We start from the raw sequence: 26,604 nt of genomic DNA, 5'->3' as shown, positions 1-26,604 counted from the left end.
TAGATTTGTTTCTATTTATTAATGTTGCCAATTAAAAACTACATGTCTGTTCAGCAGGGTTTGGACACAGATTTTAAAGGAAGTAGACAGCTCACAAATTACAATTAGAGCATTAAGCATCTGATTATTTTTCCATTTAAGTCACACAAACTCTACATATGCTATGTAGATATTATCTATTGATGGTTATTTAATCTGCCCCCACCAACCACCCGGGTCATCAGTTCTCAGTTTTATTTCTCATTCTATCTTTGAGCAATTGAAGTTTATACCTCTCAAGGTTTAGACTGCTGCTGTAAGGCAACTGCAATGTGAGTACTACTCATCACATATGTTATCCTTACAGGAAACAATAACAACAACAAAACAACAACTATGACCAGAATCTTATACGTAAAGGCAAGAGTAAATTAGAAATTTAATATTTATAATGCAGTTCAGAGTATAATATATTACCAATACTTTCATAAATACATATCTTTTCAATATTTCACCATCAGTAATAAAATATAATCTGTTATTAAGAATGTAAATACGGTACTAGTACTCTGCTACTTTTAAAAAAAATAAATTGTGGTTACTGAAAAGTTAGCTTTTTTCCCCCTTCTCTGATAGCCGCAGTTGTCCTTGTGGGTATTCTACTAAAGTACAATTCTGAGATTTTGTAATTGTTTTTAATATCGAACAGTATTAATCGGCACAGACTCTATTAGTTTTTGCACAAAAGGCACCATAAATGCAGGTTAACATACCAACTATTCATAAATACAGTGTTTCTCACTTACAGATATGTTGCAAAGTTACAGAACAGAAACAGCAGTTATGTTCTTCTTTCAAAATGTTCTTTTCAATACTTGTTCTTGAGTTGATTACATAGCCCAGATTTCCTTTTCAGATGACCTAACATTAATAGTTTACGAAGGAATTATCCCATGGGAAAAAGAGGGTGTTAGAGACTGAATACTATGAAGGCCTTCACTAGTTACATATTCAAATCATCCCAGAATTTCAGAAAAACTAGAACTGTGAACTTCAGATTTCTATATTGGGCTAGCCATGGGAAAATGTAATTCTATGGGTCTTGTTGTTTATTAGAAGATTTACGTGTCACTTCTAGTAAATAAATTAACTTTTACTGTATTTATATTTTAAATTAGCCTTTATCCTAAATTCTTTGCCAACAGGAGTTTTGGTATCTAGACAACAGCCTTTTCTAAAACTGATGCCCATATACTGAAAAATGCTTAACTGAATGTTGATTTTGGCAAGATTTTCCCACAAATGTCTAGAGAGATCTATATCTGATTTCTGGGCTGTTGGGAACATTTCACTCCTCCTGAGTTTGGATGCGCAGCCTGCCTGCATCCCAGTTTTACAGCAGTTTGAGGCTCACACAGGTGTGCATCATCCACCTCCGCTCTGGTTTCCATGGAGAGGATTTCCACCAAAATCTTCTTAAGTTTAATTTAATGTTGCCTTACCTTATGCCTTTCTTTTCCAATACTTAATAATCACATTTTAATCTCAATTACAGTCACTTAACACCAAAGCAACTCCATTTCATTTCAGTGGAATTATCCTGGATTTACTCTATGATAGCTTTGATCCAAATCTGATTTTTTTTTTTTTAATCCCTGGACAGACCTGGTTATATATTTCACATGCAAAATACTGGTCTGTCTCATAGACAAGCTGTAATTCCTCTCTGGCTCCAAGATTCTAGAGTTTTCATAATGTAAAAGTTGTAAAATTGTATCACTGTGGACCATATGTGCTATGGATGAACACTGTTTTCCAGGTTATGACAATGAAGGAATGTTGTTTTAAAAAAGACTAACAGAGAAAGGAAACAACTGCCAGCATTTTCCACTCTCTTCAGTTTGCCAATCTATTGTATTGTGCTACTACAGAAAAGCTTAATTTCATATTGGTTCTGCTAAATAGAATGATGCTATCAAAATTTCTGATACTGTAGATGAGAGGAGTGTCTTGTGAAATGGCCGAGTCACCTCCTCAAATATGACAGGGTTTTGCTAGATTGATTTGTCATCCCATTCTGGGAAATCAATTCCTTAAAGAAATAGTAGTCCTTCCTAGTTTGCACCTCAGATGTGAGAGATTAAGAATCAACATGTTCAATTTAGTTAATCCCTTCTGGAAAGACAGTGGGTAGGAGCAGACCATGTGCCAAATTAACTGTCCCATTCCATGTTTCATGGTGTACTTGCGACTTCCCAGCTGTAGGAAGTATATTCGCAAGGCATGGAGGAAGAAAGCTGAATAATTGTGCAAGTTGTTCAAGATGTTTTAGAAGTTAAGATGAGCAGTAAAAGGAAGATTAAAATGCAAATGTAGAAATTAATCCTACATATTATTTTTCTTGGAGTAGCTAAGTAGGTTGTTCTTATTTGCATAGAAATAACTGTCTGGAATCCATGTTTTAAAAACAGCAAAAGTACTTCTTAAAGTCAGATATTGTTCTGACTTCCATTTTACCTCTGACTTTCATTTTAGGTCTTTACTGTACCTGCCCTCAACAGGATGACATATCAATGGTTTGTGTCAAGTACACGTGATCTGACTTTCTGTGAAAGTTGTTTTCCAGTATTTTCATATTCCACACATCAATTTAATGGATGAAAACCACTGAAGGGGGAACCACTGCATATTTTGAGTGTTAGTTCTCTTAATTTCTATTTTTATTGTCATTTTTTTACTTGTTTGTTAGCTAATTTGAGAAATGAAAATAACATTTTTTGCCATCACATTTCTTAGCACATTTTCTCAAAGACTTATTACACAACGAAGTAAGCAGAACAGTAGCCATAAAAAGTAATCATAACTTAATTTCACAGAACATATCTTACAGATTATTTTCAAGTAATCACTGCTTATAGTAACCTGGTTAAAAATACAGAATGCCAGGTAGCACACGGCTTTTGACAAAATTCTTCATCGAGAGTTTTTAAGAGGCCTCATTATGAATGATCAAAGTGGAAACCAAAAGCGAGCATAACCTCTTTGCTGATATTTGACAAAATGGCTGTTTTAAAACCAAACCCTTTCGGGGAAAGTAGAGAACCTGCCAGAAGGATGGTTAGTGTTCACTTAGTGGTCACTCCCCTCAATGTGGCTATGCAATGAAGGAAGTCTTGAAGTCCTTTGTCCTTTGTTCATTTACAAAATTACTGCAGTGTGTCATGACATGACAGTGCCCCAAATTCTAACAATGACATCTGTGCGTGCCTATTTAGATAGGACCCAAACAGGTTACTGAACTTCCCCAACCTGGATTTCTTCTGAAGCCATAGTAACGTTAAATTCATTGGTTATAAGACCTCTCAGTTTCAGCTGTGAAGGAAGGAGTGGGTGTGCTAGAGGAGTGTGGGGACAACAGAGGGAGCACTAACCCTTCTGTTTCCATTGTCTGGTTGAATAAATGCTCTTGATTACAAACTGGTTAAGAAATGACAGCTCGAGTCTCCTTGGCTATGTGCATCCTGGAAACAGGCAAGATGAAACAACAGTAAATAAAGATTACAATGCAACTTGCTGTCAAGGATTTTGCTACTGCAGCTGGGCTATGTAACAACAGTTTTTGTATCTTTTTCCTTTTTAATTTTACTTTCCCACCTGCCCCTAAAATAAAACTTGGCAACACAGAGAAAGCCAGTTAATTACCTCCTCTCCACTTGTACTTCACTGCTGTTACTCCTGTTGGTGGTTTTGCTCCCATGTTTTCAGAAGATCAGTTGCCAGCTGTGAGATGTGCTGCCAGGCAAACTTGATGTGGGTGGATTCCACTGTGCGGGAACAAATAGCAAAACGTAGCACAAACTTCTCTCGCAGATGGCATGGGACCAGATGAATCTTCTTGGCCTCATTAATGCTTTTAAGAAGTGCCTCGTTTAGTTTATTTGAGCCCTGAAATCATTGTAATTCAATAAATATGCGGATGAATTTCAGAAGCAAGTCTGGAATATGTAAATCCTACCAAGCAGCCAAGCCCAAGTACCACCAGTAACAAACAGCCATTTTCTCTTCTCTCAGTGCTTTGCTATCAAAGCATTACAAAAAGATGACAGTGTAAGAGATAATTTTTGAGTTACAAAGAGATTTATGGATTACCTTGGGTTTAGAAGCAGTGTTCACACTGGGGCATTTGTTACAGCTGAGTGCTTTTTTGAGACCTAAGGTCATGCGCTATGTAAAAGCATTCATTATTGTATCCATGTCATTACACTCTTCTTGGATCTAATCAAACAAACATGGGAGGAAGTTTTGCAATGAGCTATACTAACTTTGGTAAAACAAACCTTTCAGTCTTCCCTTAAGCATGGCTGCTGTAAGAGTCTTTTGAATTTGAATATGGAAATCTTACCCTTAATTGAGAAACTTTTAAGGTAATGTGTCCCTGGCATAAATAAGTTTCGTACTATCAGTGGAAGCCCTAAAAAGGCATTTGCCTGAAATTCTATAGGAAGTGTCCACCACAGAATCCTACAGAGTGGTTTTTTTGTGTGAAGGAATTTAGAAATGTGGTAAACTGACCCACCCACTGGAAGTAAACAGTCTTCTGCATTCGAGAAACAAAGATATAAATGTTAAATGTCTCGCAGAAGGTCAGAAAGACTCTACGTGCATGCACTATTGAATTTCATCTCCTTCTAATGTACTTAATTTTCCTTATGCACAAATAGTGAAGGTGAGGACTACTGGTTCTCTTACAGGTCCAGCTAATGCTGAATCAATGGTTTTCCTGATCATGTCCATCAGCATTTGGAAATAAAACAAAAGACGTCATCAGATTTTCAAAAACAGTAGTAAATCACTTTAAATGAAAAGAATGAATGAAGACATCCCCAAAATCTTGGGATTTTTGTCAGATTTAACATCACAGGGTGAAGTGCTAGCCACATATCTTTGACAGTCTTTTGTTAGCCAAATTAAAGGAACCTGTCAGTCTACTTTTTTATTAGTAGACTGAGAGATGGCTCCAGCTTTGCTGGACAGTTTGCTATAATAGTTTAGGATATATCAGGTTGATCTGGAGTGCTATAATTTTATTCTTTGGGGAAGTATCTTAGCTATTGCACAACCTTTACTCTTTCTATTACACTTGAAGTAATGGAATTGCAAGAGATTCTGGGAGCATCTGCGCTTTTCGTGCAGTGTTCTTTACTGAACACTGAGGTAAAAGAGCACAAATGGACCAATCCATCTGTTCAGCAGCAATTTTGTTACTATAGCAGCATAGGTCTTCTTGAAAACATCTGTATCAGAAAACCCATTCTCTCAAATCTGAGCAGTTGTGACTCCTGCTTAGCCTTTTCCATGTAAAACCAAAGCATAAAAGGCAGACGGTTTCCCATTGGCAGTAAGGATAAATGTATAATTTTCATGGTTTTGGATCATATTAAGAGATAGAGTTGGACTGAAGTCAGAACCTTGTTCTGACTTAGCACAAGTTCTTTGGAATTTTGTATGACATCCTGAAATTCATGGCTTAGCTTTACTCTTCTAGGAGACATTTATGCAACTGGAATGCTCCTAACTAAGAAAATGGAACAAGTTCGGTGTTTTGCAAGTCCCCATTTATTACAGGTCAGTCACTGTTGACAATGATGTCCTGCTTTCTTATCAAAGGTAATACATTATTGAAATGACAATCCTTGCCTTTAATATGAAATGCACAGCACTGACTTTTAGGCAATACCAGCAGTTACACGATGTTAAGCTGGCAGGTGTGAGGGGAGGAAGGAGAAGGATTCATGTATATCTTTCTTCTGTTCTACTCTCACAGCTCCACCTTAGGGCTGCTGTGACACTCAAGTGTCACGTCAAATTGAAGTTAGTAGTGACTAATCCTCTCCCAGAGCTTTGAGAAGCCAGCTTTGATTGAGTCTGTGAGCTTCAATAAGACAGCAGTCTCACTCCCTTGGAGAAATGACTAGCTTGACTTGCATTCATTTGCAGTCATGACAAGGAGGCCAAAAACTAACCCTTTGGCATGATACATTTGATGAAATAATTATAATATGAAAGTCATAGGTAATGAGTCCATTTGCTCCACAGTGTGAAAAGCAAAAAATTGAAAGTTACAGCTAGGCAAAAATATATAAAAAAGGGTTTCTCAAGAACAAAGGAAGGAAGAAAAAATATTTCATAGTTTTACAGCTGTGCAGTATTATATAGTTCAAGTCTCCTGACCCATAGTCCTACTGTAATTACATAAAAGTTACAAATATTCTGCTTCTAAAATGCATTTTAATAAGAATTATAAAAATTACAGGAAGATTTTTGAAGGAGTGATATAAAAAAGGAAATAAAGCTGCAAAAATAGCCATAAAAACATCTTTATTTAAAAGCTTGTTAGTTTTGTTTTCTTTTTCTCGACCAGTTAGGCAAGCAATGAAAACACTGCTCTTTCAACACTGGTTTTCAGTAGAATCAGGCCTTTATTCTACAATTTTTCCAAAACTTTCTTAGCTAGGGGTTCAATATTTACCTCCTACTGAAAATTGTCTTTCCCTGTAGATGTAATTTCTTCCTCATCAGGGACAGGAGAACAGATGTAGATGAGCTACTGGTCTGATCAAAAGTGACAATTCCTGTGTTGCTATGCTCTATTTCACCAGGACTGTTCCTTTAAAGCAAATGTAGAGCACTGACTAACATCTGTCTCTGGATCTGCAAAACTAGTGTTTGCTTGTTCCATATGAGAGAGCAGGCTGCAACCAACATCTTGTTATTGCACAATAAAAGCCACAGAACCTATTCCTCAAAATCTTTTAAAATTCTTGTTAAGAAAGAGATTATATTCATGTTTCCATTTACTGAAAAAACTCCACATTTTGTAGTCTGTTCATCCTGTAGGGACAGTTCTTTTTTTCCTTTTATTTTGAACAATATAAATTAAAACCAAACAATTTTCCAATTCCAGATGAATTCACCATTACTTCATTGTTAAAGATTTGTTAGCTTCTTCAGCCAGTTGCATCAAACTCGGGTAACTGGGGCAACTGAATGACTGGTGAAAGAATTTGTGACAAATAGTAATACCACACTACCCAGAAGGAGCCAAAATGTGCTTGCAAGCCTTCAGAAAAGCTAAAAGCTAATTTATGTATCATGTGAACTAGAAAACACTAGTGCTATTAGTATTGTTGCTTGGTGGTCAGATTCAGTGTCCCAATCCAGACCTTTACAAAGGCTTTAGTTGCAAGCTCCTATATGAAATGAGTTCATTACCTAAAATAAGACACTGATCCCCTTCTAGTGTCTGATTAAACAATGAGCCCTCCCAGTTACTGCAGCTTTTATGCTTTGAATGCAGTGAGATTTTTCTAGTTTCTGTCAGGCAAGATCTCCACATCAACAAACTTGGTACTTTGAGAGATTCTGGAGTATAAAAGGCCAAGCGGGGCAAAAGGATCATGTTCAGCAATAAAAAGCAGACCAGGGCCAAGGGCACTTGGGAAGATGGCCTCCCATGTAACCTGTTCTTATACATATCTTGCTTCAATTTTCCATGTTTTAACAAAATTGTCTTAAGCTTTTAATCTGCTTTGTTCTACATGAACTCCCTTTGCTTTCCTTAAAAAATAATCAAGTATATGAATTACAAAGATTATATTCAATTGCATGTTATTGTGTTGCTACAAAACGTGACAGAAGAAATAGGAGGTCTTACCTTCAGCCGAAAACAGACTAGTCCCAAGACAACCTCAGCACAGATCTCAAATCTTCCATCCTGAAGGACTAAGTGTTCAAATTGATGTGACAGCCTGACGTGCTGAGAAGAGAAAGAAGGTATCTATGTTGTATAAATTTGATTCATCAAGAGAAAAGGTTTGCTAAAGTATTTTCCATTCCTTTTCTCTGTTCCTTCTTCTGATATGTGATAATATTCACATATCACCATCTGTTTATGTTAAGTTACATCCCATTTATGACTTCCAGAGACCATACTGAGCCATTACTATATCATTAGCTCAGACTATCTTAGGCAGTACTAGCCTGTTTCTTAATGAGACATTTCAGCACAATTTCGTATGATACCATATTAATAGTAAATAATTTTAATAATTCTCCTTTAGGTTTTCTACCACTGTCAGTGTGGGTTGGGAATGGCTAGAGTCCAAAAGACTTTAGAGGGGAAAGGGGAAACGCACAGATACAGAGAGAAAAAATTGTCACAATTCCAGTGCAAATTAAGCTGGAAAGATACACTTTTTAGAATAGTTAACTTAATGGGTATCTGTGAAGAAGGGGAGAACTTGCTCAGTCTTCTGACCTGGGTGCTCAGCTTCAGTTGAAAAGAAAGGTGATGGCAGTATAATCAAGAAAATTAATAGCAAATCTCAGCAAACCTGTTGATAAGTTACTGGGGGAAAAAGAATGACATTGGGCACCAAGCCAGAGGAAGTATTTTGAAGCATAGGAAACCAGTGCTCTTCCAAAGTCAAATAAATAGGAAAAATATCAACAGGCATGGTACCAACCAGCTGAGAATGCTTAACATCAGCCAGTGATACTTGTTCATATCATGTTTGGCTTTGCTTTTTTCCAAACAGAAAATGAATTCAAAACTACTTGGGAGAAAAGAACCTATATCCTCATCAGGTACCTGCAGTACCTACCCAGTTCCCCTGTCGCTGGCTATAATACCAGCTTAGTCCTCACTACCCTAAAAAAAAAAAAAAAGGTAAGACAGTAACAGCAACCAGCTATTAGAATAACAGTTGTCTTCATGCAATAGCCTGTCTACACCAAGTTATCTGAAACATCTAAACAATATGTTAAAAGGTTCTTTAGCTTTGATATATTTATTATTGAAAAAAAATTTACAAAAATAAACAACTAAGCCCATGTCTTTTCTTGCTTTTGCATTTTGACGTTTTGCAATTTCAAGGACAGATATCAAACCAAAATGAAATATTTCACTTTGGGTCAGGGTTAAATGTGGAATGTTTCATCTCACAGGAACTTCTTCCAAAAGGACAAGAATAAAGCAAAACAGAAATTACAGAAAAGAAAAAAAGAAACCAACACATTTTGCAATCTTAATCATAGCTTTCTGATGGTTTTTTATTTCTTCAAATAGAAAAACACAGTTTATATTGAATCAAAATATTGCTTCAAAACCTTCACATTGGGCATACTGGTACCCTACACAACCAGCCAATCTTCCTGTTGTTACCACTTCCTCTCTGCTGTTTGTTACATTCATTTAACATCTCCCTCTAAAATTAGCCTAAAAGCTCTTTGAGCCAGGAATGAGACCGATAAAATGCCCAGTCCTTTTCAGGGCATTTGAATGTTCTGCTAAGATGAAGAGCATAAGTTTACAGCTATGAAAACCAACAAGAAGTATCTGTATACATATAGATATTTGTATGCATAAATGCATGGAAAACATATGTTAAATAGGCATCTGTGTTGTAATGGTCTTTCACTGTCTCCTCCTATCCTCATGTCCTATAGCTTTAACCAAGCATGTTAAAAAAAGACTCTGCAAAATTCCACACTGCATATACTATGTCTTGGAAATCAAAGCCATAAAACAGATCATGTTTAATGAGATAAGAATTTCACAACTGTTCAGCTGAACGTAATCAACTGTGTTTCATCAAAATTTATCTGGGTAAGAACTGAATAAAATAAAAATTTAAGATTTGGCTTACTGCGAGAAGTTTGTACAAGAAAGCTCTGGACCCATCCTGTACATTTAATAGCTGGTTTTTATGCCCACTTTTTGCACTAAAGGATTTTTCAGGAATTTGAAAGAAATAAAAGCAAGGGAAAATAGAAAATATTCAGTAAGTCACAAAACAAAACTGAAAAAGTATTTTGGATTCATGTCGAGATGCAAGTACTTTTATTCATGGCTAGTCTTAAAAAGTAGCAATAATTGGTAAAGACACTGGGGGGCACCAAGAGTTTTAGATTTTACAGAAGTGGAAGTAGAGAAAGTGATGATTTAACATGAAAAGCTTTGCTTAAATACAGTTACTCAAGGCCCTGCACCTTCGAACTATTAGCTATTGTCCTGAATTGCTCTTACCAAGATTGCCACAACACTAAAGTTAAATATTATTAAGCCTGGAAGTTCAAACTCTATAAAACCAAAGGTCTTTTAGGTATCACACCTTCCTCTGTGAACCCAAAAGCTGCACCCACACTCTGGACATGAGCACTGCAATAACTCTCAGGAGGACACGTGGCTTTAGTGCTTCAACTTTTCAAGACAACACTGTGAAAATAAAGTCCTGTTTGTAGAACTGCAGGCACTGCAACTAAGGATAGGAGGGAAGAAGAGGTAAAAAACTGATAGGCTGTTCTCAGTTTTCTGCTGAATGTGTACATACCAAGCCTGGATATTTTAACCCTTCAAGTGCTTCTGATTTTGACATCTGTGTCAGGCTGTGTCCCTAGAACCATTAACTTAAAGCTGGCATTCAAATATTATTTAATCTTTCAAATTTATTTTATTTAACGCTGTCATGTACTTGAGAAAAAAAGTGGATGTACACAAACCAACTCATGTACTGTTTCTAGCAGTATCATCTGAGCAAACTGGTCTAGTGGATGGTGTCCCTGCCCATGGCAGGGGAGTTGGAGCTAGATGATCTTTAAGGTTGCTCCCAAGCCAAGCCATTCTATGATTCTATGATTTAGAGATTTGGACAATCCCTTCATCATATGGGTTCTCAAAGTGGAATCACATGGACAGTGTTAGTGTCCTGAAATGTCTTGCTATACAGGAACAGAATATCAGCCCTGGTCTTCACAGTGAAAGTTATCTGATTGAAGAAAAGAAACTTGTAAGGAATTTTTATGTGTCACTGTTATCTCAGGTAAATAACCCTTGCTCTTCTTCAGTGAGAAGGGAAACAACAGAGAGATCTAATGAATTTGGTTATTTAGGATTAAGGGAAATGTCTTCCATAATCAATAACAGGAGCAGAAAACTTGTGAGGCATTAAGATGTGGTCCCTATTTTAAAAATCTGTATTTCTGTTTGTGTATTTGTGAATATAAATATGAATCCTTCTCCACTGAAATGTTTAAACTGAATTTTAATTTTTGGGCAAAGCCTTCAAGAGCCAAAACAGTTTTTAATTGCAGGGACCTTCTCTGAAGCATAAGAGTACACTACTGTGTACATGCAAATGAGCACACCAGCCTAGTCATGATCACTTCATACTTTTCCTCCTACAGATTTCACCTCTTTGCCTGCCTTAGCTTGCATCCCACTACACTCTGAAGGAAAATGCTGTCAAAAGAGTCTTCTCAATAGCCACTTGGACTGTGCCACTCCCCTGTTGAAATGCTATGTCTGGCATTGCTGTTCTTTACAGTTCCAGTTTCTTGGACTCTGCTGTTAATTTTTAATGGAATTCATTATCCTTGGTGAAGAAAGAAGCATGTGTAATCTGATGACTTCTGGTCCTACGGAGAATTCAGCTGAGTCATAATGTTCATAGAGATTGCATACAAAAGCATGATAACTCCTAGATTTGTCAGATTACTTCTGAGCTCTTGGAGAGGACTTAAACCAACAAAGGAGTAATACATGGTCAAGCAGTTTGCAAATGGGCCATTTACAAATGGGCCATTTGAGTTTCACATTTATACTGACTTGGGAGTGGTTGGAATCAGTCCAGAAAACCATTATTGTTGTTGATTTCACCCTGTTTGTACATCTTCTCTGTGGCTTTGAGACTTACCTCCAAAATTTGTATTTGTCTCTCGCCACATCCTTCAGAGATGACTGCCCTCCACTTTATGACTGCTTTGAAACCTATACTTTGCAATAGGTTAATATTACATGCTGTGTGCGAGAGGAGTGCCTAACGAATGTTTGGAAAACAAAAAAATTACTGTATCTAAATCCAAGTCACACATTATCATGTCCCAGGAATATTTTGGTTCCTAAATGCCATCCTCAAGCAAGTGCCAGGTTGCAGTGGTTATTGAGTCATCTGATGTAAACCTTAAGGCTGCAAAGATAACAAACATCTTTTTCTTAAAACATACTAATAAAAGAGGGGACGAAAAGAAGACAGAAAGAGACAAATAATTTTTGTGACAGTTTAGATCCAGGAAAAAAAAAGGTTATGAAGAGACTGTTGCAGATGTCTTTGGTTTTCCATATAGAAACTTGCTAATTACACAACAAATAGGGTGGCTTCTTAAAGACATACAAGTGGTTTTTCCCTCTATATCATGTCAGAAGCTCATCACTATTTGAAATCTCAAATCACTTTGCAAGTATTATCTGGCTGCATAAAAGAAGCCTAACCAGAAATCCATAAACACTGCATAGATCTTCCCACAGTTTTCCAACTCAAGTGTCCTTTTTTTTTTCCCCCTAAGTGATCACAGCATCTATGTTGGGATCTTTAAAAGGTCAGCTACAACATGTTTAAAAGAAAGCAATTTTTCAAGGCCAGGCACTGGGATGAGCGATATTAAAGTGCAGTTAACGAGCAAAGTTAAATTCAAAATTACTTTTAATTTGGAAATTTATATATGGGTTTGAAAATATAAACCAGTGTCAGGCTGGTTTACATACTTCATTACTACTCTATCCAAAGTAAAGCCCATCACAGTGTATCTGGAGCTCACAATAATTCCTGAGAGTAAAATGTGCAAGATATGAAACACATTTCTAATTTTTATTTTGCAGCTACTGATATAACTTTACCATCATGTCTGAAAACTCACAAGAGATATCTTAAATTCTGTTAGAGCAGGGAGCAAATGAAATGCAATTATTTATTGAAATTTAAGTTCAAAGAGGCTTGCTGGAGATAGAAATTACTGGTTTTTTTTAAAAAAGATGCTCTGGATCCCATTGAATCAAACCAGCATTCATTGGGGGGAATGAGGAGGGGGTGAGGAGAAACTAATGGTTCCAGTTTGAAGAAGTATACAGTAAGTCAAATTCTGCACTTAATTATCATAACTTATTTTTATATCTACACTGGAGAACAATGTAGTCCTCAATGAAATATAAAACATACACACTCAGTTCTACAAGCCCTTGGAAATCTAGTTATCTAAATTACCTTCACAAATAAGGTTTTATTTTGGAGTCAATATTTTTAAGAAAAGATTGATTTGCTTAACCTTCCTGAACTGTATTGTTCAAATATCAAAACTTGGTCTTCAGCTGTGATTATTTGGCTGGACAGTCAGAGAAATATCTGAGAGACAGGGAAAGAGGGAATTTGTTGAATGTAAATACTGACCTGTGGAAAGCAGAAGGCCATGCAATTGATATGAGGCTTCCAAGCCCATTTTCCCAGTGAGAGATTTAGCCCTACTTAAAAACTTGGTAACATACTGAAAGAATTGCAGTCTTCAGATATATAACCTGAGAGAGAATCCCACCGGGAATGGTAATGATAGAAAAATAAAGTGATAACAAACTTCATATCAGTTTTTCATCAGGAGGATACATATCAGATTGACATAAGGATGACTGTACATCAGGATTCCATAGCTGCCAAAATTTATTTCTGAAAGCCTCATTAACAATAAAAATCTAATTTTGATATTTGAAGAGTCCATTGAAAATTATAATGTGATTAAAATAAGAAGCAAAGAGAGCACCCTCCATCCCAGAACCTTTCCAAATCAAAAGAGACTTCCTCACACAGTGATTTTACAAGAGCAGAAAAAGTCTTTTTTAGGAATTCTTCTGCTTAGTACTCCAATATGTAGTACTAAATTTGTGTCTGCAGGGACATTGGTATGCTAGACCAGACCTTTAGCTAATGGATATTTTTGTAAATATTTAGAGCCAAGTCATGGATCTCCCCTAACTAGAAGTTTCCCTAAACTTCATAAAAATGAAAGGTATGCTTGAATTTGACTTTACTGCTACAGAGGAAGTATATATATAATTTAGACTGGCGCCAGATGTTTCTTTTAGTGATTAAAACCCCCTTCTTTTTACATCAAGAATAAATTTAGTACTTATAACAATGTTAACAAACTGTAAATTGTACACATTCTTTTTTTTAATAAAATATAAATTTTAAACAGGAAAAAAGCAGCAGCAGCAGTAGACATGCCAAGTAAGTCACCGTATCCCTTAATCATAATCTATGATATGTTGTCAATGCATGCACATTAATAAGGTAAAGAAGTAATGAATATACACGTGTTTCCACAATAAAACCATGAGTGTGCTCCGGCTTAATCACGAGGGAACTATGGTCCCATATTGTAGAAATTCCAAATTCCTAGACTTGTCTTCCCTAAAGATTAACGTAAAATGGATGACAGCTTTGACCCTGCCATGATATGGAATTGTGACCTTACATGGGGCAAACAAGCAGCCCCAGCTGTTGAACTGAGCTGCCTCAGACCATTGCCTGTGCTTTCTGATGTGTACAGAAGTCATGGAAAGAAGACAGGCAGCCAGCCAGTTCGCTTTCCTTTGCCTTCCCACCACAAGTTACCCAAGAAAGCAAATCACCTTGCGGATGTGCTCCTGCAGCCCTTTGACCCCGTACATCCTCAGCACGAACCAAAGCTTCAGGGAGCGGAACCTCCTGCCCAGGGGGATTTGCCAGTGCTGCAACCAACGAGAAGAGAGGGCACCCGTGTTAGGAGCCACCGTTGCAGTGTGACAGCAGAAACTACATTCTCTAGAGGTTTTGAAGTGAACCACGTTGCCACAGGCAGTTCCTAGAGGTGGGTCAAATAATAGTAGAAATATCTGTGCCTGTTTTAATGCCACGGTGTCAGAACAGAAGGGTCACATGGCAAAACAAATTTCATTTGTGCATTCTGAATTCTCCTCAAAGGCTTTAGAAAAAAAAGTATCTTAGAAGCTTGTTACGTTGCCTTGTTTGCAGGTGTGGGGCTAGCATCTATAATGGCAGGCCCATTTTCCATTTCAAAGCAACAGTGCTTCCATGGGTTAAGGATTAAAATGCATATGCTTTTAATTTTATTTTTAAATTGTGATATTCACTATGTTAAAGAAAAAAAACAACAACACAACTTTAGGACATTTCTTTCTACTGCCTGAACCTTGAGATATTGCACATGAAGACAATTTCTGCCTTTAAACAATTTGTTTTTCAAAAACCAGAGTTTAAAATTTCAGTTTGAGGAATGTTGAAAATTTAGCAAGCTGCATTGTTCTTGGAAAGAAACATAAATTTTTGAGATTTATGATAGCAATGGAAAATAAAAGTCATGAAAATACTGGTTTATACAAGTAATTGTATTAATTATTACTCTGATGCTGTACTTACCCGATAATCTGTTACAAGACCTAGAAATCAAAGAAAAAATGTTCACGTTGCATCAGCACAATAGCCAAGGCCTTCAATCATTCTAATGTTAATTAAAAAGCTGTGTCTTAGCTATAGTTTACATCCGCTACAAATTTCAGCATCATCAGTATCAACAGGACCACTAAATAACTAGTAGGATAGTTGGCAGCATGCTAAATTAAGGTGCTTGTAATAACCTTCATTCCTTAGCTAGTCAGAATATGCCACTAACAAATTAAGCCCTTTTAGAGAAGAAACACAGTTTTCCTTTCTTTTATACTGCAGATGCTGTGGAGATGACAGACCAAATACTATTTTTATTTTCTTCTTGTACAGAAAACAATTTGCAGAATCCCCAAACTCACTTCATCACTCATTCTCTGCTGCGAAATGTCATCACCTTTACCCTAGTGAACTGGTAACACTTCTTAAAATAATCCACTTCTAACTACCTTTTATACTCATACATATATTTGTTGCTAATTCTTCAGCATGTCTAATAAGTGACTGGAAAAACTGACTCAGAATTTGACCTCTTTCTGCTTGGACAATAGTATTTTGTACTTTTTATGGCTTTTCATCTGTTGTAGTGAGAGCCCATTACAAACACAGATTGACCAAGCCACAAAGCAGTCCAGGGAGGCAAATACAGGGCATTATTAATTATCCTTTATATAAACACACAGTGTCAAGACACATCTACCTTTTATTGTAATAAGGTAATTAAACTGATTTCATAGTAAAGGAAATTGTAACATGGTTAGTTACTTGCTATAAGTCAGTGACAGAAATTTAACAGATGTAAAATTTAAAGCATTTCTTTAGGAAACATCTGCTTAGCTTCCTTATTCTGCTTTATTACTCTGCGGTGGAGTATAAGCTTCATGGGAATATATGCAGTTGAATTCCTAGGGAAAATTCTAAGTGCTCCTCGAATTGTGAACTGCAAGGTACTATATAGAACTGTAGCTTCTGAATTTGACCAGTCTATGTCATTTACATAATTTTCAGGCTTTATGTTTCCTAGGAGATAATAAAAAACCAGAAAAAAAAGGACTCTTTCCTGTGTTACAAGCTCTCTTGCTGATGTTCTCTCATCTATGCAGCCAAAACATAGGAAAAAACATGGTCCTTCTTTCCCCATAACAGATAGTCATTGGATTCTTTAACCTGTTACTGTGTTGGTTTCCAGGTGGTAAAAGAAAACAAACCCACACAACAACCAACAATCATTAACCTGTTCCCGGACTTCAGGAAATGAATGTGGTTGTGTCAGCTTAGTAATGAGGTAAACTGATAACATTCATATTCTTCTGCATTGTAGCAGCCATTTCTGTTTGAAGGCTGAAAGACTGGTAGCAAAGAGAGGAAAGCAACTGGTGATAGATAAATAATCCTACGCTCCTGCAAGGGGCTATGTCTAATGATGCACAACAACGCCTTTCACAAGCTGTGAAGCAGAATGTAATCAATGCTTAGTCCTTGATTCCTTGATTATGAGCCTTAGTCTTACATCTGTATTTAAGCAGGAGGAATTGCATTGTGGGAGCACATGTGGTATTCACAATGAAGTATAAAGCTGCATTCTTCTAACACTGCCATTAGGATTTGACCTATATCCTGGGCTGTCAGACAAGCTAGTATAATCTTCCTGGTGTGATGATGCAAATCACATAAAATTATAATTAATGACAAAATAAAGACTTTCCCCTTGGGGACACACATAATTACCATATGGTTATTAAGAGTAATTGCTCACAGATAGAGATATTTTTCTGCTCATTTAAATTCTTGAATGAGAGATAAGTGAATTCAAAAATACTACTTCATTTGCTTTGTAAACCATGATAGGAATTCTCAGACCTGAGACATACTCAGAAAATAAGACCCTCCATTAGACAAATCATACTTCCAGGAGTGCTGACATCTCATAAATCACACAGGGATCAATAGGGAGTGTAGCACCTTTGTGTAGTAAATTCGTAGCAAATTTGACTATGTTTATTCAAGGCATAAGCGTGGGTTGGAAGTTTAACTAGAGGCATTTGCATTTGAAAAGTGTTGTCCAACTCTTTGCAAAAATTGATACTAAATGAGAATAGGGAATAGAAAAAAATTAGCATTACTAGATTGCTATTAATCAGCTGATCTCTTTGAAATCATTATGTCAGATCATATAACATGCTCTCACTGCTTCTGAAGGCAAGATGAAGGCTGAACAACTTTTTATATAACTGGGGTGATAAAGTTTTCAGGTCAACTAGGTGGCCTTACTAATAGCACCTACTTTTAAGAAAGGCTTGGTTTTCTTCCAGTGTTATTTAACCTGGGGAAGGCTGAAGTCTCTTGTATCAGCACTATCAGTTGTCACAAGAACATATTTTCACTTTAGTTAAGGTTGGATTTTTTTTCTTCTGAAGAGAAATATTTTTAATGTATGTAAAGTAAAAGCTTGTACCTTAAATGTATTTGCTGTAACTTGTATTTTTCATTTAAAAAGGAAAAAAAATGTACATACTTTTTTCTTAGCAATTCTAGCCTTCAGAGGGTGAACCTGCATTGCTTAGAAATGGATGAAAGGAATAAAATGCAAGATTTATGCCAGTTCAGGATTAAGGCACGGGAATCCATTTTTCCTAGGGATTTTTAGTGAATGGTGGAATTCTAGATGGTATTAATTTAAATGTCAAGGAGTTCACAGCCATAAGAGAGAGAAAAGTACTCAGGATACACTTCTGAACATAGATCAGCACCAGCAATTCCAGGAAAAATAGGAGATCGAGTACATGGTAAGAGCATCCACATATGATTCACCCTCTTGAAAAGTTATGAGAGAACTTCCACCACATTGACACTGCATTGCTGTGACCGTCTTCACAATTATTCAGTTAATAACCAAATGTGTAAAAATGGGCTTCAAGATGGCAGATATCACTCTGCAGTTGCAAGGTATGTGCAGGAGCAGCACTAATCCATTAAGGAGCTTTGTACAGAGCCTAAGATTCGTAAGTTCTTTGTGAGCACTTTGTGAAGAGCTTTCATGAGCATTTTGTTCAAGACAGACAGTCCGCTCTTACTGCTTTTCTCTACAGCCAGTGTAAGAACATGAAAGCTACAGGATAATGCCACAGAAAGCTATCACTCAAAAATATAGCAGAGACAGCGTCTTCTTTGTGGCTTCTGGGAGTTTTTGCTCCTTACATGGGTTTTTGAAAAATCTGAATCAGAGATTATTCAAATAGCTAAGAAAAAAGTCACAGACTTTAGCAACTCTAAAACCAAATCAGATCTTGAAACCATTCTGGAGAATGATATGTTGGGGAAGGCAGGTTGAGGAACTTGATACACAGCACCCAGTCATATGTTTATCTGACAGCCAAAAGATCATAAAGACTTTTCTCAACACTCCTATAAAGAATCAGTGGTAAGTCTGGAACTGGGGAAATCCCAATTAAAAAAAAATAATATAATGCTTTATAAAATTACTGTCTTTCTATTGCTTTTAACTAACTAAAATCTCATTAGACAAATACTTGCACTTTAATAAGCTTAACTCCCTCAGGCACTCAGAAAATGGAAATAGGCTCCTAAACAACTTAGGTTGTTTTAAGAATTTCAGTTTTCATCTTAAGTTCTTTTTTTTCCATTAAATATCAGTGTGCACACAAAATAATAATAATCTCATTTAACTGTAAAATTACCAGACTCCTGATGGTGATGCTGCAGGTAAAGAGGTTCTAATTTAAAGGCACCTATTAAATCTGATCTTTTTTTCACCCTGTATAAAAAAAAAGAAAGAAATCAACTTGAGAAATTTAAGAATAGAAATTTAAGGGATTATATTTCCACAAGAAGTGAAGTCAAATTGAATGTGTTTAAACTGGCATATTTCCTGAGCACAGCCTGTGCCATTTTCAGTGCTTTTTCACAGTCATATCAGTACTGTACTTACAAGTAGTTAAGTGTAAAGCTCAGCAGGAACGGGCAGCATGACTGCACGACTGCATATTTAAAAACAGACAAGAAACAGACATAGAGGATCTTTTTATGGTGATAGACACTCACACCAGAATGTGAGACTAGCTGAAGCAATGTTAATGTTTGCAGTCAACAGAAGTTGTCTTGAAATTACTGCAGTACAAAGCTGCGTGGGAAGAGCTGTTGCTTCCTAAACACCATGCACAGCCGCGGGGAGGCTTTGTGGATGCTGGCCGCTGTGTCTCCATGCTGCAGCCACTGGGAGGGACAAGCCACCCGGTCCAGACTCAGATTTCCCTCTTGTACCACCCTGCCCTTAGCTGGATCCAATACACAATTACTGACAGACATGCTACAGCACGATGTAACACTGAGAAGCATACCTTACTATTGCCAGCTAGGGGGTGGTGTGACTGGACTGAGGTTCAAAAGCCAGTGTGTCCCTTTTAGAGAGAATAAGCTATGTTTTGCCAATGGTTAATAACAAGATTTTTCTCGTTCATGCTTCACGCTGTGTAAGACTGACTCACCTCCACAAATGTAGGGGTTTATAAAGGCAGAAGAAGAAGAAACCATAAATCGAAAAAGGGAAAGACTGCTACATTATTATATTAGGCCTATAAATATATTACAAAGTAAGCAAAAGTTGTATCGACATGGGAATATTCTAAATGACCAAAGTCCAAACCTTTTTTTTATCCTGAGTTTTAATGTTTAAATGTAAAATTGTAAATTTCTACAGAAAAATCTAATTTCCAATATTTTACAGTGTATTTATAAATACACAGGACAGTGCACACTCCCAGCTCTCATTCACATCTAGGCTGTGGTCATAAAACATCTTATTCAAACAAACAAAAAGCCTCTCTATGACTAATGGCCAGGGAAGTACCAAGGTTAACAGCAAAGCGCTTTCCTTTAGGTATGGAAAGTACACAGCTGAAGATAAGTAAGCTTATGCACATGAAAAATAGCAACAAACTTCCAGAATGCTCTCAGTATAAACAATTAATTACTTATTTGTGTGCTGAAAGTGTCCTGTGGAGAGAAGGAAGGAATTATTAACTGAAAGCAGGTTCAATTAGGGTAAATATTTTTAACAAACCTTAAGTTGTTCTACTGTAGTTTATTTGATATGTTTGATTACTTTGATATATTCATGTTTCAGTAGCTCATTCTGTATGCAACTAATACAAGTTGCAAGCAATGTAGTTGTTTTGTGACAGCTTAATTTCTTATCTGTTTAACAGTGGAACAGATAACTACTCTGCAGGAACATCTAGCTTAGAAGACATAAAAATGCTGCCATCTCGTACTTCCTTGGTGATGTCACTGCTTTTTTAAAAGCAGATTTCACAGGTCTTAATCTGGCAACCATGAAAAACTATCTAAAAGGATTACTAAAATAAATCCAAAGCCTGGACATTAATGTGTACGAACCACATGAGTTGCACCTCTATACACCATGCCTAGATTTTGCCCTATGTATTTAAACTTTGCAGTAAGTGCTTGTGTGGTCTGGACAAGGGACATTACTGGCAAACTCTCCAGTTTAGTAAGGCCCTCTCATTACTGTCTGCCATTGGTTGTTTGAACTGGCAGCAGTGAAATAACAAAGAGAAGTCCAAGGGCAATCAAAAGAGATTTCGGGGCCCTGGGACAATTGTAGAGGGATCAGGACCACAGGTAGTGAACAGTTTCCTCAATTCTTCCAGTAACGAGGAATAATATTGATAGGAATAGGCAGATCCATCAGGTCAGTGAGTGGCTCTGAGGTTGGTGTAATCGGAAAAATTCTGTAGTTTTTGACCACAAATGGGATGATCTTCTCAACACCTGGTCCACTGACACCTGACAGGATGCACCTATCTCAGACGGGAAAAAGAACTGGACAAGCACATCATGTGGTAGTTGAGCAATTGGCTCACGGGTCAAGCACAGAGGGTAATAGTGAATGGGGTGACATCAGACTGGCAACCTGTCACTAGTGGGGTTCCACAGGGCTCCATCTTGGGCTCTGTGCTCTTCAACATCTTCATAAATGACTTGGACACAGGACTGGAAGGGATATTAAGCAAGTCTGCAGATGATACAAAACTGGGAGGAGCTGCTGAGGTCCTGCAGAGAGACCTTAACAAATCAGAGGGTTGGGCAATCACCAACCATATGAAGTACAACAAGGAAAAGTGCTGGATTCTGCACCTGGGATGGGGCAACCCGAGATGTTCCTGCAGACTGGGGAATGAGATGCTGGAAAGCAGTGCCATGGAAAGGGACCTGGGGGTCCTGGTCGACTGCAAGTTGAATGTGAGTCAGCAGTGCCCTGGCAGCCAGGAGGGCCAACCATGTCCTGGGGGGCATCAGGCAAAGCATCACCAGCTGGTTGAGGGAGGGGATCGTCCTGCTCTGCTCTGCACTGCTGTGGCCTCACCTTGAATATTGTGTGCAGTTTCGGGCACCACAATATAAGAAAGATATTAAGCTACTAGAAAGTATCCAAAGGAGGCCAACAAGGATGGGGAAGGGCCTTGAGGGAAAGCCGTATGAGGAGCGGCTGAGATCACTTGGGCTGTTCACCCTGAAGAAGAGGAGACTGAGGAGAGACTTCATGGCAGTCTAGAACTTCCTTGCGAGGGGAAGCAGAGGGGCAGGCACTGATCTTTTCTCTCTGCTGACCAGTGACAGCACCTGAGGGAATGGCCTGAAGTTGTTTTAGGGGAGGTTTAGGTTGGATATTAGAAAAAGCTTCTTTCCCCAGAAGGTGGTTGGGTCCTGAAACAGGCTCCCCAGGGAAGTGGTCAGAGCACTAAAACTGAAAGAGGTCAGGAAGCATTTAGATGATATTCTCAGGCACATAGTATGACTCTTGGGATGGTCCTGTGCAGGGCTAAGGGTTGGACTCGATGATCCTTGTAGGTCCCTTCCAACTTGGCATATTCTGTGATTCTGTGACAGGAGTGGTGTTCTTAACTTTCTTTGCAAATACCCCTGGCCAAATGAAGGATCACGGCAGAAGGATGTGACATGGCAGTTTGTGTGGCAGTTCACATAGGCAGGGAATGCAGGAAGGGTGCTGCAATCCGCAAGCAGTTCCACACCTCAGATAAGTGCTGAGTGCTCAGGAGGTCCACACCAGAGGGCTGAGTGTTGTAGGTCTCTGCCATAATGGTGGGCACTCACCTCAGAGCCAAACCCAGCGTGTCTACTGAGAAAGACCCTGAGAAGACTGCTGCTCAAACCCAGACAGAACTGGTAAGGAAGGTACATCAGTACAGGTGGCAGTTTGCAATGGATGCCCAGATACTTCTGCTGGAGAAAAGGCTGGTACCTGCACAAAGTGTGCCCAGGTTGATTTTACTTGTTGCAGCAGGTGGCTGAATTACCAGACACAGTTAATAGGCTAAGCAGTATTAGAGAGACTGAAACAGAGAGAGATACATGGCTTTGAAACCATACACTTGGTTGGACTTAGATGATCTTTTAAGTTCCCTTCCAACCTGAGCCATTCTGTACTCTTATGATCTACAGATAAGCATTTCTTGTAAGCACCTTCCTTCCAAATACTAAAACACCTTCCCAACCAAAAGTTAACACTTAATCCCTGAGAAGAATAATAAAAAACCAAGAATACCCAAGACTTTGAAAGATTATTATTTTCACACTCTCTGAATGAAGACACTTATTTCCATTTTATAATATTCCAGAGTAGCAATTGAACAAGTCAGGCAAAACTGACTGGTAGTTTCAGGGCAAAGTCTCTAAATGACTCTAGCATTTCAATATAGAAAATATTCACTTCTTGGAATGGCTATATTAAATTTCTTTTTCTAGGAAATTGACTGCTCTTTTCTGTACATCAAGAAGTCTGAGAATATTTTACAAAAGGTTTATAATGAAATTGCCCCCAAATCCAAAATTATATCAGTGCCACATATTGCACTGAGTAGTTAAATAATTACATTACAGATCTAAGGGCTAAATTATCTTAATCAGATTGCAGCAAAAAAAAATGTGTTTACTGGGGAAAGTGCTGAAGAGCCTGGGTTATTTAGAAGCCTGTCCATCAAAGGAACTCAGATTACTTTCATTCTGAAATGATGTTCAGTATTTACTGAACTCTTTCCATATCACCACAACATCATGCTTAATACTTCCCATGGATCCTAAGAGGACTATGTATCCTTCACAATTATTTTTTCTCACCATGTTCCTTCATCCTTTCTTATCAAATTTCACCTTTTTAGGTGGTAACAGAGGTAAATTTTGGACATGGATCTTAGAGTTAGCTGGACAATGCATTTGGCTTCGAGTCAAAGAGTTTAAGTGTACATTTCATTCTTTATTAAGTGAATAACATCTATACATAAATGCCTTGCTGAAATGAAGTTTGTATGGCTGTAGTTGTGAAACTTTCACTTTGGGTAAGGAGAAACTGTTGTAAAGTCTCTTGAGACTCCTTGTAATGGAATCTTCCTATCTATGAAAACAAACATTTTATGCAATGCCTTATTTAAAAAACAAAACAAAACCCCTAAAAAAAAAAAAAAAAAAGGCAAAACCAGCAAGAAACAAAATGGAGACAAATACTTTCCTAAGTCTGAAGTCTAAGCTTTGCTAGGAAGAAGTTAAAATCACCTGAGATGGAACTCACGGTGGGATTGGATATACCTCCTTGTTTTCCTGAAAAGCCAGGTAAAACACTTTTAACATAGTTCCACAGGGTTTTTAGGGAAAGCAGAATTAATGAGAAATTAAACTTTAGGGACTAGACTCTGGCCCCTAATTGTTCTACAAACACTGAAGAGAATGATAGTGTACTGTCTTATTTGCAGGTGGCTATTTTTTTTAACAATGTCTTTGACTAATGAGAAAAAGATGCAAGAAACTAGCAAAGGAGTTTGTTTCATTGTCTTCCTATTTCCAAATACAGAGACACAGCATATTATGAGGTACTTATAAACTGGAGTGTTGGGTTAATCGCACTGATGCCACTACTGATGAAGTAGGGTCAAAATGTAAAACCATTTACACTAAGGAAAAGAAAAAAAAAAAAGACCACAATGGCTTGGAATATTTGAAATGCCTATATCAGCTAAAATATTTACATAAAAAATGTTATATATCACCTGAAAAGTCAGCTTTGCTTGGGATATTAAAAGAGCCAAAGGTTAACCAAAAGCAACTCAGTGACTACTGTCCCACATTTATTCTTCTTTTAAATAAGGTGACCTATCTCTGCATGATGTTTTGGAGTCTTCTTTTTAACATTTAGTTTTTCCTTCCTTTTTCTCATTTTTGCAAATTTTGTTCCATTATCACTGCAATTAATGTTTTCATTTATTTTGATAAATAGTCTGCATTTACCGAATAGCTGTTTTGCTAAAAAGTATCATTAGTTGTGATGCTGGTAAACATCTAGTTTGGGACACAATAGGATCATCTATTTTGGAATGTTTTTAACAAAACCATGCTATTATTACTGCTATGATACTTTGGTTTGTTTGAAAGTATGTCTATGGGTTTCTATTTTGGCATCTTTTTATATCAAAATGTCGTCTGCTGTCATCTGGGGAAATTGAAAGTCAGTACAAAATTATATAAATAGTCCCTTTTGAAATCAGCTGCTTTTCATCAGCCAAATCTCAAACATTTTTAGAAAGGCTTTTAAAAGACGGAAGCTTAAACAAAAAAAATTTTTATGGAAAAGAAAAAGAAAAAGCTCTGTTGAGCATATTGTTCGTTGCACTGATATCCCTAAATTAAGTTTTTCCTTTATGTTTTAAACAGTCCCAAAATGGAGCAGGTATGAATCTGCAGACTTTTTGGGACTTCTCTCTCTCTTTCTGAAACATAATGCAGAGCTCAGGCCTATTTCTAAATTTCACATTTTTGAAACTAAATTTCATATTTTTGAAACAAGGGAATTTTTTAAATAATTTACAAGACTTGAAGCTATTCCATGCTCCTCATTTCAACAGAGAAATATAAATAAATGTTTACTGGTAGAAAAGCAGACTAATAGAATGTGATTTTTTTCCCTTGCAATGTTTCCTTTTACTGTAATACTTACCACATAGCAGAGCAGTCAAAATTCACTAAGAGCCATTTGTGAGGATTAAAGTTAAAAGAATCTGCAAACTGAAAATGGATAAATAAAAACAGATTTATGAAAGAGAAAAGGATCCATGTGCTAATGATATAAGCCTGTCATATTGTCTCCGTACACTTTAACTACAGTTGAATTACTGAATTCGGTCTTTATTATGTTCATACTAATGCCACCTTAGTTAGTAACTGTTTTAGTTAAATCTTCATTCATTTTGGGAATGGAATTCATGTTAGGTGTGCAGTTAGGCTATTAGTATTATCAACATTTTGAGCATTTGTTAAAAATTATACTTTTTAGATATATATGTTACAGAAAAGTACGTATCTCATGGTAAACTAAAAAAATAAATAGATCTGTATACTCAGAAACATTCACTGGTGGTTCATATCACATTTTCCAATAAGCTTTCTATTTTCAAGAGTATTAAACATATAAACACAAAATTCAAATATACAGAGACAAATGATTTATTTAATTCAAAATCTGCACATCACATTCATTCATAAAATTACAACTGACTAGGAAATGTTTGAGTTCTTGTTTTGTTGGTTTTTTTTTTTTTACTGATGGGGTATTTTCTTTCAGTAGAAGTCAAGTTTTTCATCTAGAGTCAAAAGAAATGCCACCAAAGATAAGGACTGGCAATACACGTTTATACACATAATGTGCCAGGCCCAGTTTACTTGAGATATGTTTAGGCATGGTGTCAGAAGAAACCCAGGTAGGTAAGATGGACATCATGTGGGAAAGGCTTCATCCATGTTTTCTGTTTAAACAAAGGCAGAACTCATCAGCCTTAAAAAAGAGAGATAGGGGCCTGGCAGCACGTTATAGCACTCTTCTGTTCTCATTTGCTTCTCATAACCTTCCCTGTCACCTGTAAACAATTAACAATTACTCTAATAAGAGAAGTTTATCTATCTATATATCTATCTAGCTATCACCCTGTACTAGGTAAGGTAGGAAACTTATTCGTGGTTGTTAAATATTTACTCCTGTGACAAATGCTGGCCCAGACAAGGAACGCTGTTTCATTTCCTTTGGAAACCAATAACAATAATTTAAAAAATATTCCCACACAGGAAATTACAACAAGCTTCATTTGCTGATAAAAAAAGAGACAGAAAGAAATGCTTTATTTGTGAGGGGGTTTTCCCTCTTCTTCTTCATTAGTCACTAGCTATCAGTGCTGTGTTTAAACTTCTGGCTTTACCA

At 37.0% G+C, this 26,604-nt stretch overlaps 1 protein-coding gene across 6 annotated transcripts in view; it reads right to left on the bottom strand.

Annotated features, from left to right (window-relative positions):
• Positions 1 to 26,604, bottom strand: part of DDC (dopa decarboxylase) — a 73,107-nt gene continuing 46,503 nt past the window's right edge. For 5 of the 6 annotated variants that reach the window (XM_032702557.1, XM_032702595.1, XM_032702603.1 and 2 more), the window contains 6 exons: positions 25,351 to 25,418; positions 19,004 to 19,080; positions 15,282 to 15,301; positions 14,495 to 14,593; positions 7,694 to 7,795; positions 1 to 3,924 (listed from right to left, as the gene is read on the bottom strand). In XM_032702557.1, the coding sequence (XP_032558448.1) occupies positions 3,709 to 3,924; positions 7,694 to 7,795; positions 14,495 to 14,593; positions 15,282 to 15,301; positions 19,004 to 19,080; positions 25,351 to 25,418 (582 nt within the window). In that variant the 3' untranslated portion in view covers positions 1 to 3,708. The remainder of the gene's footprint in view (positions 3,925 to 7,693; positions 7,796 to 14,494; positions 14,594 to 15,281; positions 15,302 to 19,003; positions 19,081 to 25,350; positions 25,419 to 26,604) is intronic. The other variant, XM_032702586.1, reaches the window with a different exon arrangement.

The sequence above is a fragment of the Chiroxiphia lanceolata genome, chromosome 1, assembly GCF_009829145.1.
Source record: "Chiroxiphia lanceolata isolate bChiLan1 chromosome 1, bChiLan1.pri, whole genome shotgun sequence".
In the NCBI taxonomy this organism is placed as follows: domain Eukaryota; kingdom Metazoa; phylum Chordata; class Aves; order Passeriformes; family Pipridae; genus Chiroxiphia; species Chiroxiphia lanceolata.
The sequence above is the reverse complement of the archived record's forward strand: the minus strand, read 5'-3'. Positions and strand labels throughout refer to the sequence as shown.